We start from the raw sequence: 14148 nt of genomic DNA on the forward strand, positions 1-14148 counted from the left end.
CGGAGCTGGGAGCAAGCTGTCCAGGGTTTTTAAGTGTTTCTGAGCCGTAAGGTGTGAAAAATCTCACCAGTGTTGAAACGGAGATTGAGGAGGGGGGCCGCTTTCCGGGTTATGAAAGACCTAAGGACGTACTGGTATCAGGTGCTCTTGATCTCTGGGGGATTTATAGAGAATCAAGGGCTTGCTAATTGCAGGCATGTTGCCAGTGTGTTGGGAAAGAAATTCTCCTTAATCGCAGGCTGTGTGCCCTAATTTTTTTGTTGTTGTTATTGAATTAGTTAAATGTTTATTGTAACACCCCAGCGCCTGGGCAGGCTGCGCATGCGGACCTGGAGCGTGTGTGTGCAAACATGCTGAAAGGGCTCTGCAGGAGGGAGAACGGTGGTTCTGCTGCATGAACACCGTGCATCTGTCATGTTTCTCATTTCTGGAGAAGCCGGTGTCCGCGCCAGCGCTCGGCTCGCCCACGCTGACCTGCATTGTGCAGGTTAACTTGCCACTTTGTCCGCGGGGCGATGGCTTCCTTCTGGCCGGTGGTTAGTACCTGAACGTGTCCCTGCCTCCTTGCAATTACTGTTATTATTAGGGCTTCAGTCCCTGCAGGTGAGGTTTGAGGGAAAATACTGGCTTGACTGGTGTCAGCCCGCATCCTTTGGGCCCCGTGCAAAATGTGGTGGCGTGGGGTGTGTAAGTGTGGGGAGCGTGTGGATGCAACACCAGTGGGGCGAACCCTGGTGTAGGGATCAGTCTGTGCTGGTGGTTTTGCAGTCCTGATGTACAAATACACTGCTACGAGGCGTGTTTTTAAAGTTGGGGCTGGTTTGAGATGCCTGGTTGGAGCATTTTGGAGCAATATGGAGTATTTTGGAGGCTGCCTGGGTGATGCGGTGCCTCCTCCAGTGCTGTGGTCCTGGAGCAGGAGGCAAGAGTGGCAGGGACAGAGCTCTGGCAGTGTGGCTGTGCCTAAGGTGACTTATTATGGCAATAATAAATGGGGTTGACTCTAATTAGCAGAGGTCTCTGGTGGGGGGTAGCGCAGCTTGTGTTGTCGCAAGGGAGCAGCGCTCAGAAGGCTGCACACAAGGGAGCTTGGTGAGTTTTTCAGGCAGAAGCTCTGCTTGTGCTCTCGCTGTGTGTGGGCCAGCTGTCTCCTTGATGTGTCATTCAGAAGTGCGGTGTCTGGTAATTAATACCTCAGTGATTAAGCATAGGGAAGAGAGCTCCAAATTTTCAAGGTGGGGCAATCGGAGGGGGAGCTGAGAATGGAGGGGGAGGTGATTGTAGGCTCAGTCCTCAAAGCAGTCTGTGTGGGGGAAATTGATGCATTTTGAAGAAATGTGATGATGCTGTTGCCAAAATGAAAGCTAGCTTCAATTTCAAAGCCTTAGACCCTCTCTGCATACCCTGGTGTAGCATGGCCCAGGTCTGTTATATCTTGGCAAGGATATTCTTGCAAATGGAAACGCTGGCCTGGGTGACCTTCTGTGTCTGGCTGCTGGGGGAAATGTGCTGAGCCGAAACGAGCGTTTCTAGAGCCCAGCTCTCCGGCTGAGGTCTGATCTCCCAGCTGGGATGCTGGGGCTGGCAGCCGGGCTCGGTCCTTCTCGAGAGCCTGGGCTTGCTCCCAGCCCGGGCCCATCAGACCGCTCGTGATACCAGCTCGCTTCCGACTCTGAAGGTCAAACGGCTTGCAGCAGGGTGACAAAAGAGCCCTTGATCTGAAAGCGGGATTGTTCTTGTGCCTTGCCCCAGGAGGGGACTCGCAGGCTGGCATGCGTGCAGGCTGAAAGGAATGCTTAAAATGTCCTTTCTCTGCTCCTGTCAAAAGCCCTTGGAGCTGCGAATCAAAATATCTACCCCAGTGCTGTCCCACTGCATGCTTCAGGCTGGTTTATTCCTTGAGAACAGCCTGATCCAGGGCAGCCAAATGTCCTGGCGTCCTGTCCCTGATAGTGTGCAGCACTGGGCATGCAAGGGGAGGGATAAGAGCAGGGTGAGCAGGCACTGGGGCAGCTCCAGCCTTTGGCAGCTGCTGGCTCAAGTCTTCAGCCAGGGATGGGGAGATTTTTTTCTTCTATAAGTTTTTGAAATGTGTGGGTTCAAGAAATCAAGCTTTGATCACCCACAGCATCCTCGAGCTAGGAGTCCTGGGGCTCTGCGGCAGTGCTCGTGAAAAGCTGGTGGCTTGCCTGGGGGTGTGCTGCTGGGGACTTTATCTGGCTTCTGCTGGAGGAGGCTTGGGGCTGTGAGGGGCTGACTGTAAGGCTTCTGCCTCCTGCTCCACCACTGCCAGCCTGTGCTCATGCTCCTGTCCCTACAGCTGCCAGGCATCCTTTGGCTTGGTGCTCCGAGGAGTCTTGCACGATGCCGTGCACCCCAGCCTCACACTGCATCGCTTCCCTGCCCAGCCGTGCCCTGTCACACATCTCCAGCACATTTGTTGAGATGCAGATACCAGGTCGTGCATCTCCAGTGCTGACGTGATGGCTGAAAGATCATCTTGCTTCTGCAGGGAGGCTGTGGCTGCATCCTGCAGATGGGTTCAGGCTGCTTACTGGGTCCTGTGTGCTCGTGCTGGAGCATTGCACTGAGGTGCATGGTGCAGAGATCTTGCCTGGCTCTTCCTGAACTTTGCTCAGTTATGCTTTGGCAATGCAGCAGCTGAATGCTCAAATATTGGGAGAATAAAATGTCAACATAACCTGAAAAAAAAACAACTAAAATTTCTCTATAATTTCAGTTTCAAAAAAGAGAAGCTGCAAACTGGCAGCACCTCTTCTGGTGTGCCCGTGGCAGTGCTCTTTTGGTCCAGAGGGAAGGGGATTGGGGCGACTTCTGCATTGTGAGGAGTTCTGGAGCTGAAGGGAGGCTGCACTCACTGGATGGATCATCCACTCTTAATCCATTGGTGGTGTGTTAATTACTCTCCTCGTGTGTTAATGTGACACTTGCACCAGGGGGACCTGTCGTCCTCTTAGCTTCATGCAAGCTGTCCTGGTGGTGACTGTCATTCCTGCCACATCAGCTGTGAATTGAAGGCAATGTGCGGGTCCCTGGGAGGCAGTGACTCTGCTTATGCATGTCAAAGGGCTTGCCAGTTGGAGCAGCCCGACCCTTATTGCATTTGTCGCCTGATTTGCACGCTTCCTGCTCAGCTCCTGCTGCAAATGTGGCTTTCTACCATCTGCTTGCCCTTGCCATGCACCGCGGTGCTCGTGGCCCCTGCAGGGATGTGAGGATGCTTGCAGAGCAGGGACAGGCTGCCTTGTGTCTGGAGGGGGAGTGCTGGCAGGAAAAGATGCTGGGAGCTCCCAGCTGCACTGCATGCCTGTTGTGCTTTGCTGGGAGAGCTGCTGGTTGGGCAGATGGGAGCACTTTGCTCCCCTTCCCCAGCTGCTCCGGGCTTGTGGCACTGAGCTGCAGGCAGAAAGATGTTCAGTCATCTGCACCCATGTGGATCACGGTGTGCTTGCTGGCTGCTTTCGGATTAGGGTGACCCTCACCTGGGTCTAGCCTGTGGATGTGCTGGGTCGCAGTGTGCCTACATGCCTGGCTAACCAAAAGCTGCGTGGATTTAGCTCTTTCCTCTGGAAAGATGTGAATACCTGCTGGCTGGGTGAGGCAGGGGGCTGAGCATCCAGCCTGCAGCTGGTGTAGAGCGTGCTCCCTGCTTGCTGTTCAGTCTCACACCTTGCTAGTACAGCTGGCTGTGACGTATTTGGGGGATTTCTCTTTCTCCATTTAATGCAGTTCAATATTTAATCTACTTAAGATGTGCAGGTCTGCATCCACCCCCTCCACCCCACGACTCTAGGTTATGGGTGGTCACTTAAATCACAGCTCCCCATGTGCCTTAAGCTGAAGGAGGCTGCGTGACCCCCAGCCTGCCCAGGCAGGTGAGCGAGGAGGCCAGCTATTTTTTCCTCCCTCTGGTTCCTTGCACCCTGCCTTTGAAATGCCCTGAGCTATTTAGGGAGTGCGTGGTCAGGAGGCTGGCAAGGGTGGGAGGATGAGGAGGAGCTGTCACTCGGCGCTGGTCCAGGGTGCCCAAGGACCTTGTGCAAGGCTGCCCGAGTGTGGTGGGGGCTGTCAGGGGGAGGACAAAGGGTCAGGGCTGTCACAGCTGATAGATGGCCCTGCTGGGCCCAGCTTCCTCTATGTGCTGGCCTGAGCTCCCTGCCCTTGGGACAGGGAGCTGCCAAGGGGCAGTTTTGCTTTCCCTTCTCCTATTCCCCACGAATGCAAGCTGCGGGAGTTTCTCTAGCACCACCTAAATCCTGGTGGGGGGCTGGTGCCATGCACAGGACTTGAGGAGCTTAGGAAAGAAATGGCAAGCCCAGGGGACAGTAAGGAAATGGCAAAGGCTGTGAAGGAGCTGGTAGCTGGGTGCAGAAGGTCAGCAAAGAGACAGGAAGGTTGGGGCTCAAATCCAGCAGAGGGTCAGCCCGTGGCTCTCCCAGGTTATGTGCTTGCAGGAGAACATTGCTGATGTGTGGGGAGTCAGACCCAGGCTCTGCTGGCTGGGACTGGGCCTCTAACAGGGTGCTTTCAGAGAAGACCTTGGGCTCCAGGTGCAGTGCCTGGTGCCCTGTGGCTAGGCTAGGGGCAGCCTGGTGAAGGGCTACCTCGTGGCTGAGCACAAAATGGATTTCTCAAATGCTGTAGAAGGAAGGAAATTTCTCCTTGTGTCTGTTTCCAAGTCATCTTCTGATCAGAGGGTTGTCAGCATGGCAGAGCTGTGACTGGAGGATAACTTCCAACTTTTTTGTCTTTAGCAATGGAAAGTATCAGGAAAACTTTGCTTGCAGGAAATGAATTAAAAAAGATAATTGCCTGGCTTTTTCTCAAGCTGTTTTTTTTTTTTTCCTCATCTGATCTTTGGCTGCACAGGAGTTTAGGCCAGCAGAACCCCCGGGTGGAACAAGCTCCAGTTTTGGTGCTCAGATGCATAAGGACACAGTGTGCTGCTGCTACTGCTGGCATGTTCTGTGCTTCACCTACATCCCTGCTGCAGCAGGGAGACAAAGGGAATTTTAAGGTCCCTGTGGCTGTAAGGCTCCTTTCTCTCCTGGTCTTGCTATGACCACAAGGGTCAAAGCCTTCAGGGCAACGTTGCTTAACTTTTAAGGGCCACCTTGCCTCTTCTGACAAGCATCCATGGGCTGCTTTGTGAGGTGCTGAAATGCTTCCATGCTTTCTCTCTCCTATACCTGCATGAGTGCTGCTGTGTCGAGGCTTTGCCTTTGCAGCTGTGCTTGAGCTGTTCTGTGATGCCTTGGAAGTTTTGGGTTGAGAAATGCCAGTGTGGAGAACTCCACGGTGCTGGCAAGAGGGGCAGGATATGGAAAACCTCTCCTGGCGTGTGTATCTGTCTCCTTGTGCCACTCAGCAAGGCTTGACTGAGCTCATCTTGCTTGGGAGAGGTTTGTCCTTACCTTTCTAGCTGTGAACTCCTCTGCTGTGCTTCCTCATGCAGTTGTTGGTGGATTTTCAGAGCTGTCACAAGCCTGGAGCACAAACCTCTTCAGGACAGAATGCTCTTGTGTTACCATCTGGAAGTACATGAGGATTTCTGGGGGGTGACAATGACCTGACAGCGTTCGAGGTCAATGAAACATCGACACCCCCCTCTTCTGGGGTGTGTGCGAAGCTGAAGCCTTTCAGGGAAGGATCTCTGGGCTGGTTGCCTCTTCTAGAGCTACCTGCTGCTGCCAGCCTCATGTGATGTTTGTTCTGGGAGATGAGTCTTTCTCTGATTGACTGGCCTTTTTTTTTTTTTTTTTTTTTCTTTTTTAAACTGGGAAAATAAGGGAGAGCTGCAGAGAGAAGGGAAAGCTTTCTTCCCCCTACCCTAAACTCAGCCCCTGAATTATGTGGTGTCTCACACCTTGGACACCCTCGCACTGAAGTGCTGCGTGCCATGGCACAGAAGGTCCCTGCTTGCCCTTTGTTCCTGCAAGCTGCACTGTGCCGGGCTCCAGCTTCGGGGCTGCTTTCCTGCCTCTCCTCCAAGCCGTGCCACCAGTCAGCAGACTCCAAACCTGGTGGTCCATCGGGGCGCAGTGCAGGAGCATCTCTTGGCACCTGCTCCCGGGCTCTTGGCTGCAAGCCGTCCGGTGTCTGCCATCTATGCTCGGAGGGGACAGGCGTGCTGAGGGGCTGATCTTGCCAGCTGCTGGCAATAGCTCATTTTAATTTCCGTAATGGACCTGGTTCCTGCGGAGATGGTCCGCGGAGAGATAAATCACAAGGTTTGGAGAAGTGGTGGAGGCGCCAAGTGAAGGAAGAGCCCATCTAGTTCCCATCCAGTTTATTCCTCTGTCTGTTGTCTTTGCCAAGGCAGACCTGCTTCCTGCAGTCCTGGATGCTCTCCAGTATCTTACAGTTTACCAGGCTGGAGATGGTATAAATCACACTCGGAAGATGCTGAACCAGAGAGTTTCCTGACCCTGATGGGGGAAGAGGAGCAAGAAGGGCTGAAGAGGGGAGGCCAAGAGTAAGTGGGAGACGATTCCTGGGCAAGCGTGGACGTTAAGTGGGCAGAAGTCCTGCTCAGCACGTGGCAAGGTGGTTTGAAAGGAAGGTGATGTTTTGCTGCAGTGTCCCACCTGCACTGAGTGCTCAGCATTTGGTGCAGGGGCTGCAGGAGCTGACTTGGAGGTGAGTGGTGGTTCTAGCATTTGACAGAGGAAAATGGCACTGCCAGGGGCAGTCCTGTGTGCACTACCCTATGTCCAGGTCATCCAGATCTCTGCTGCTTCCATGGCAGAGGATTTGTGCTATAGGACAGTGCTGTCAGGTTTAGCACATGGAGTTCATGCAGCATCTAGCACCACAGGGCTCTCTTGGAGAAGGGGACCTGGGGTGTGCTGCCAAAACAGTTTTCCTGTGTCTTCTCACTGAACTATTTTTTTCTGCATCTGTACTGATGCCCTATACTGATGCACAGCTTTTGTCAGTGCTGAGCATAGGATCTTTTGGCAGCCAGCTAGCAAACTGGTCCCTGAACATCTTGGAGATTCTCTAAGTGAGAGGAGGCTATGAGATGACAGTGGGTGACCTGGGGGCTGCACATCTCTCCAGATACCCCTTGGGAATCTCCAGCCAGTCTTAGCAGCGGGATAGAAGAAGCCAAATCTCAGCAGCAGGCTGTGCACATGCAATTGCAAAAAAAAAAAAAAAAAAAAAAAAGGCTTTAAAAAGACTAAAGATAAAAAGCTTGCACTTGTCCAAGTTCTGCTTTTGAGACTGACCTGCAGTGTTACCTAGGTGAGGAGGAAGCCTGGAGTAAGGCAGGACAAAACCCACACAAGTCAATAGTCAATTGGGAACTGAATTCTGCCTTTGGTGCTCCAGCTCTGCCCAGTTAAACCACACTCCTATGTTATGGGCAGGCTGTGCAGGCGACCCTGTGCTTTGGATGTCCTGGCCAAAGAACAAGCCCGTGTGTCGATGGCTGCGGATTCAAGAGCTCTTAAGCAGCTTGGTTTGGTTTGTAGCCCCTTGTTCCTGCTCTGGCGTCTTTCCTGTTTGTTTGGGGCTGGTGGAGACCAGAATGAGCTTCACGGCCTGTAATGAGCATGGATAATACGGATCAGAAGTGCTTTGGGAAATGATATTTTCCTTCAATTATCTGCGCTTGTTACTTGTGGCAAGGGGAGGAAGTGCCCTTGAAGGTGAAGGGTGGGTAGAGTTCATGCAGAAACAGCCTTTTCTCTGCTGGTGCTTCAAGTTTGATTCCCTCCCTCCCTACGCAGGCATTTCTTTGTGCTGATGCCCAAAAGCAGTGCTTGTACGAAGATGCTTGAGCTGGGTTGCTCCAACCTCCGTTGCTCCTGCAGAAGTGGCTGCGAATGAGCACATCAGGCCGGGGAGAAGGACTGGGAGCGCAGCATGATCTGCCTGCAACCAGTTGCTTTCCTCTCTGGACCTTTTCCCCCTCCCCTGCTGTGTCTGTGCAGGCTGTAAATCCTTCAGGGCAGAGCCACTTGCTGCGTGCGTGCTGTCAGAGCTGCTGTCTCAGCTGGAGGCTCTGGGCATGCTGCAGAGACAGCACGAACGGGTGGTGAGGACACGATGGCTTGGCACTGCCCTGGCCGTGGGTGAGCCTGGGAGGTGCCTGCATTACCCGTAGGGCTCTGGGGGGCTGAAGGGTTTGTATCAGTCCTAGCCAGCATGCAGGCTGCCTTCTGGAGGTGCTGGGAAGGCCGTTGTGTTGTGGGCAGCTCTGTGTCTCAGGAGTGCCTTGCCCAAGCTGCATTTTAAGGTCAATGATTCGGTCCCTGGAGAAAGTGGAGTAGAAATGAACTTAAAAATGGTAAGCCCTGGGAGGTGTGAAGTGGCCCTGGAGGGTAGCATTGGAGAAATAATTGGGAAAGGGAGAAATTCAGAAGACAAAACGCATCAGTCAGTGTGGGGTTTAAAATGGACCAGAACAGAAGGATGCTCATGCATTTTTTGGCAGGATTGGCAAGAATGGTCAAGCCCTTTAAAACCTTGTAATGTCTGCGGGGATGCTGCTGGATGCCAGATGAGTGTGGAGGACGGGGCTGATGAATGCAACAGGATGAATCTGCAAGTTACGGTGGGGAGGTGTCTGAGCTGTGCGATCTCAGTCCTTCTAGCCAGAAAGGCTTTTTCGCAGTACTGCCAGGGAGAAGTAAATACAAGGGAGACAATAGGTCTATTAAATAGAATTGGTTTCTCACCAATTTCTTCTCCCTTCTCAAATGACTGAGATCTCGAACATCTTTTTATATCCGTCTTTAGCGAGATTAAAAGAGCCAAAAGGAGCGGTGGGGAGAGCGGAGTGGAACAAAAGATGACTGCACAGAAATAGCTGTTGAGGGAAGCATGAGGATTCTTCGCAAGCCTCTCGAACGCTTGGCTAACCTTGGCAAGAATATTTCAGGGCACTCGAGGAGATAGTGGCTGGATGTAAATAACGGGTGTCACCTCGCTGTAAAAGAGGGGAGCCCGGTGCCAGGGGTGGGCACCAGTCGCAGGGACGAGGCAGGCTCCCAGGATGTGCTGCCCAGTAGGTCACTTGTCCCCCGAGGGAGCAGCGTGATGTCTGCTGGTAGCGTGACTCCCCAGGATGCGGCTCTGGGGGGATTACAGCTCCAGCCTGGCAGCTGCGGATCTGTGCCACGTATTACTCAGCTCGAGGAGGCATCCTGGGCAGCTTGGTTGGAAAGGCGGGGTGAGCGCCGTCGTGGGAGGGAGCGCGGGGCAGGTGGTGGTGCGGCAGATGGGTTTGAGGGCAGTGCCCGAGGTAAGGCTTCGGGTCCTCCCTGCTGGCAGCTGCTCGGGTGCACAAGCAGGAGTGAAACGAGCGGGACTTCAAAGCGCTGGAGGAGTGCACGGGATGCCTGCTCTGAGGTTGCTGGTCTGTCCTAATTTATCCCCCTGATCTGCTGAGGGTAGCTGACTTGGGGGTTTAAAAACATAATCGGCTTTCCTTCCTTCCAAAGGCCTGTTGTCCTGGCTGTCTTTAGTGAGAACTTGTGCTGTCTCTGGCAAGCCTGGCATGTGAAATGAGGAGCTAATGGAAGGTGCAGGGGCACCTCAGGCTGGGCTGCAGGGGGATGCGTTGGGTGTTGCTGCATGGTTGGGCTTCTGGCTCATCTTTGTGGCCTTTCTGGGAGGGACCAGGGCATCTGCACTGTTCACCTGCCCTCCTTAGGACCTAGGGGTGAGATGCCTTGCAAGTGGACCCAAGAGATGGACATAACACTCCCAGCCACAGGCTAGTTTTCTCTCTTAATGACCTCTATGCTGAGTTGTCTCATGTGCCTTTGTGGTGCAGGCTCTGAGCCTCTTCCAAGCCTGCCCTTTTTATACCGTGCATCCTGTGGCCAGGGATGATGACAACATTTGTATCCGTGGCCTCTTCTGCCCCCTTGGGCAGGGTGTTTAGCAGGAGCCTGGATGAGGGCAGACATAACCTGTTCCCCCTTGGCTGCCCTGGAGCAGGTTCCCTGCTGCCAGCAGAAATCCCTTCCCTGAGCTGGTACTTCTGCATGCGGTGATTAAGTCTTCTCCTGATTGCCTCTTGGCTTAGCTGAACCAACTGAGCACTCGAGCCTGTGGCTGCACAGCAGGCTTTCCAGATCCTGACTCATTCTCCTAATTTGTCTTGGATGCTGTTCTACTTCCACAACCTTTTTTTTTTTTTTTTTTTTTTTTTTTTGCAAGCATGGAGGTAGCAGCCAGGAGTAGCCTCGCCATGCTGCAACAATAGCTAATACCGTGCTCGTGCTGTTCAGGATATGCTCCCTGGTGTACGCAAGGTAATTTTCCCCTTTAATTATACTGCTGCCCTTGAACAGCCTGACTTGCTTGTTGGAGCCACAGAGGAGACCTGGGACTGTGCTCTGGGATACGTGAGGCTCGAGCAGGTTGCGGCATTTGGCTGTGCTCGGTCTGGGAGGGGACGCAGCGAGGTGTGGAGGGGAGCTGGGTGCCCTTGTGACGGGGGCTTGCAGCTGATGCAGCAGGGTTTTGCTTATGCCACAGCCCTTGTGTCTGAGGGTAGGGATGAAATAGTGATGATTGCTTGGGAGGATCGGCTTTCCGCTGAGCAAGTAGGTGGAAAGTCAGGCAACTAAATTAGCTGAATACACAAACAGTCTGGGCTGGAAGAAGCTCTCTCCCCAGGGATGGATTAAGGCGTGTGGCGTCTCATGTAGCCCGTGTGCTCTTGGTGCTACGGGCTGGCAGTCGTTGAGCTGTTGGCTTTGTGCTCCACCCTCACTGCTCCCTGCCCCTTTCCGGTGACCAGCTGGACTTTAATATCTCGTGACATGCCCTCAGCCCTCCTTGCAGATCCTTTCCTGCAGGCAGGTGGGTGCTCTGCCCCCAAGCCCTTCCTCCCCAGCGTGTTGAGTTCAGCTTCCCAGCCTTGTGTGCCATTCCCGAGGTGTGAGCAGCCCTGGGGAGCGGGCAGGAGCTCTGCAAGCCCTGTCCTTGTGCTGCTGCTTTGTGCCAGCTGAGCTTCTTGCAGTAGGGGCCTTACTTGTAAGCATCACATGAGACTTCACAAATGTCTTTGATTGCACTCAGACAACCTCCCTGGGCTTTGAGGTGCTCACATCAGCATGTAGGGTCCTGATCACTGAGCAACCAGCATCCCTCAGCCTGACACACGGGACTGCAGCAGAGCTTGGCAATGGAAACTTGCAGGTTCGCAGTAGTTTGGCTCCCAGATGTCTAGAAATTGGCAGGATGGTGCACGGTGATTTTCCTTGGCTCGCTGCAGTCTGTCTCCATGGGAGGCTGCAGCTGACCAGGGCCCTGCAGGCAGCAGCCTGGTTTCCTGTGCTGGTCCGGTACATCCTACCCAAATCCTGTAAAATGAGAAAAAATAATCACTTGTTGCATGTTTTCTTCTGCGAGTGGGTTATATCAGCTGCTCACTGTCACAAGCTCCTTAGCAGGTGGAAACTTTTAGCAAGTAGGAACGTTTTGAAGCAAAATGCAAGAACCAAAAGCTTTCAGGGAAGCCTCGAGGTTGTTTGCCTTCTGAGATGGGTGAGTGCTCTCCTCCCGAAGCCTGCGTAGCATGATGCAGATAAACACTTGGCAAGGGCTGGGCATAAAGCCCTTTGGTGGGTCAGAACTTGCAGTATGTGGTAAGGCATTAAAAGGCTTGAAAGTGTCTTGTGATGCTGCAAGGAATCTATAATTCTGCTTTTAATTTGTCTGCTGATGAGCAGGGAACACTAGCAGAAGCCTTAAAGATTCAGCTCTTGTAACTTGCAAAGGAGATGAAACTTGAGGAGCCACCAGGAAAAAAAAAAAAAAAAAAGAAAAAAAAAAACAACTAGCAAGGATGCAAAAGGAGAATAAGGAAACTATAAACAGAGGATGAGGAATGAAAACGGCAGGGGGGAATTCAGCCTGAAATCATAAGGGCTTTGGACATTTCCTGCGCTGGAAGCATCAGGCTCTGAGAGCTGTGCAAACAGTATTGGGGCTGGCAAAGGCTGGCCACGCTGGGTTGGTGCCTGCCACCCTGACCTGCTGGGTGGGATGGGGTGAGCGAGTGGGGATGCGAAGCTGCAACCTGGCTCCAGCTCTACCCTGCTGCTGGAAAAGGCGGCCGTGGAGCTGTATCACTTCCCTGGTGTCTGCCCAGAGACCCCTGCGTCTTTGGCGAGTAAATTACCAGCCTAAACTTCTCCACAGCAAACTTGCAAGGTAAATAAATATTCTCCTATAGAAACTCCTTCTTGCAGTTAAATTGACCCCCTTGGTACTTTCATGCATTTCAAGAAGTCGGAACAGTTCACAATTGAAAACAAGCAGTGTTTAGCTCCTGCTGTGAAGGGAAATAGTCAGGCACCAGAAAGACTGTCATTTTAGCTGTGCTCTGACAAAGGAGGGTGTTACAGTAAACTTGCTTATTTCACTGAAGGAGAATTCAGCAGGCTTGACGGAAACCGGATGAGACAGGCACGGTAAATGGATTTTGCTGGCCGAATTGAAAGCAAAGCAACATGCATGTGCAGCGGCTGGTCAAGAATTGACTGCATCTTGCAGAAACCAGGAATGAATTAGGGACAGGGAATTAGCGAGCCCTGAAATAACATCTGTCTGTCTAGCTGTGTTCGGGGCCCCGTTCACCTGTGGCATGCCTCTGCTGGCAATTGAGTGCAGCAAGCAGGGCTGCTCTGCTTGGCTGCTGTGTGCCGGAGGGCTTGGGGTGCCTGCCTGGGTTCTGCTCGAATGGCACGGCTGGGTTTGGTGTAAAGAAGTCACGGGGGCTGTTTTTGGGTACAGGGAAGCAGCGTCACTTGTTCTCAGCATCGGCTGCTGGGGGTGGTGAGGAGCTGGTGGGGGACACTGGGGTAGAGCAAAGGAGAGGGGGTGTGGAGGGTGCTGAGGGCTTCAGTCCCTCGGGGTGGTGAGGTGGGAGCCCAGCAGGGCAGCGGGCAGCACGGTGGGGTGAGCTGTGCTCCCCCCAGGCTGGTGGAGGAGCCCCCGAGCTGCTGTGGGCTCTGGTTAGTGTGCAAGGACAGCTCGAGCAAAACAGCCTTTCTGGTGTTATCCTAAGGTAAACCAGCTCGGCGGGGGAAAATCCAAATGCCAGAATGAAATGTCTCCTTAATCACAGCCCAACATGCTCCTCCAACAGGCTCCCATTCCCTAGCCAGGAGTGACATTGGCCAGGTCCAGTGCACAACAGGGCTTTTGTGCAGCAAATCTGACCCGGAGCTTTGGGAAGGTGAGATTCATTCTTCCCCATCAAGAACTGTCCTGCCTCCCCGCTCAGCACTGAGGCAGAAATGTGCTTTTTAATAGTAATAAAGTGCTCTGTATCTTGGTAGTGGCTTTATTTACTTTTCTGAAGGGATGTTATATTCTCCATCAGCAAAAATCTGGAACACTTGCCAGTGCTGTGTCCCTTGGCAGGCTGCTGAGCCCCAGCTAGAGATGGAGAGCAGAGCAGCGAGAGCAGGGAGCTGCAATAGCCAGGTAAAAAATAAAAATAGAGGCAGGGGCTCTCAAAACTTGTGAGGCTGCTCGGGTACAGGTGGGTTGTGAGGTGCCTGGCGTGCCTGTTTACCATTAGAGCAGTATGTCCTGCAGTGCAACCCACGATGTGTGTTTGATATGTGGGCTGATGATCCAGAAATGGCTCCTGGACAGTTGTTTCGCATTTTCTGTGCATTTGAAGTCAAAACCAACTGGAATCCCTCTGGGTCACAGACCTTCTGTATGAGGTGCAAACTGGAGATGTGTGTGGACTCCAAGCCTTGGCTACCTGGATCTTGTTCTGTTGGAAGTGGCTGGACCTAGAAGCCTTTTTTGTTTTGTTTTGTTTTCCCTGCAGATATGCTGATTGCCTCTGTATTGGGTCAGAGTTATGGCTGCTGTTAAGGTGAGAGGGAAGCCTCAAACTTCAGGGTGGTGATGGGGGTGGGAGGGAACTATATTCTTCTGGTCTCAGTGCCAAGCATAAACAGAATGATTGTCTGAAAACGAGGTGGTGAGGTGTATCAGCAGAACCTCCGTTTTGCAGGGGTGTCAGCGTCCCTCCTGCTTCCAGTGTGACTTGGTGCTATGTACTTCTGCAGGGTGCTGCCACTGTTTTCATCTGGCTTTGCCCTATGCCAACCTTCCCGTGCCCCAGGGGCCGTGGTG

At 53.0% G+C, this 14148-nt stretch overlaps 1 protein-coding gene across 4 annotated transcripts in view; it reads left to right on the forward strand.

Annotated features, from left to right (window-relative positions):
- Positions 1 to 14148, forward strand: part of CNTFR (ciliary neurotrophic factor receptor) — a 176848-nt gene that overhangs the window by 16183 nt on the left and 146517 nt on the right. The window contains exon 1 of one of the 4 annotated variants that reach the window (XM_035309799.1): positions 9083 to 9202. The exons of 2 other annotated variants lie outside the window; for them this stretch is intronic. In XM_035309799.1, coding sequence (XP_035165690.1) covers positions 9098 to 9202 — 105 coding nt within the window. In that variant the 5' untranslated portion in view covers positions 9083 to 9097. Of the gene's footprint in view, positions 1 to 9082; positions 9203 to 10256; positions 10293 to 14148 lie in introns of those variants that run through there. One more of the 4 variants, XM_035309803.1, reaches the window with a different exon arrangement.

The sequence above is a fragment of the Oxyura jamaicensis genome, chromosome Z (genome assembly GCF_011077185.1).
Source record: "Oxyura jamaicensis isolate SHBP4307 breed ruddy duck chromosome Z, BPBGC_Ojam_1.0, whole genome shotgun sequence".
NCBI lineage: Eukaryota > Metazoa > Chordata > Aves > Anseriformes > Anatidae > Oxyura > Oxyura jamaicensis.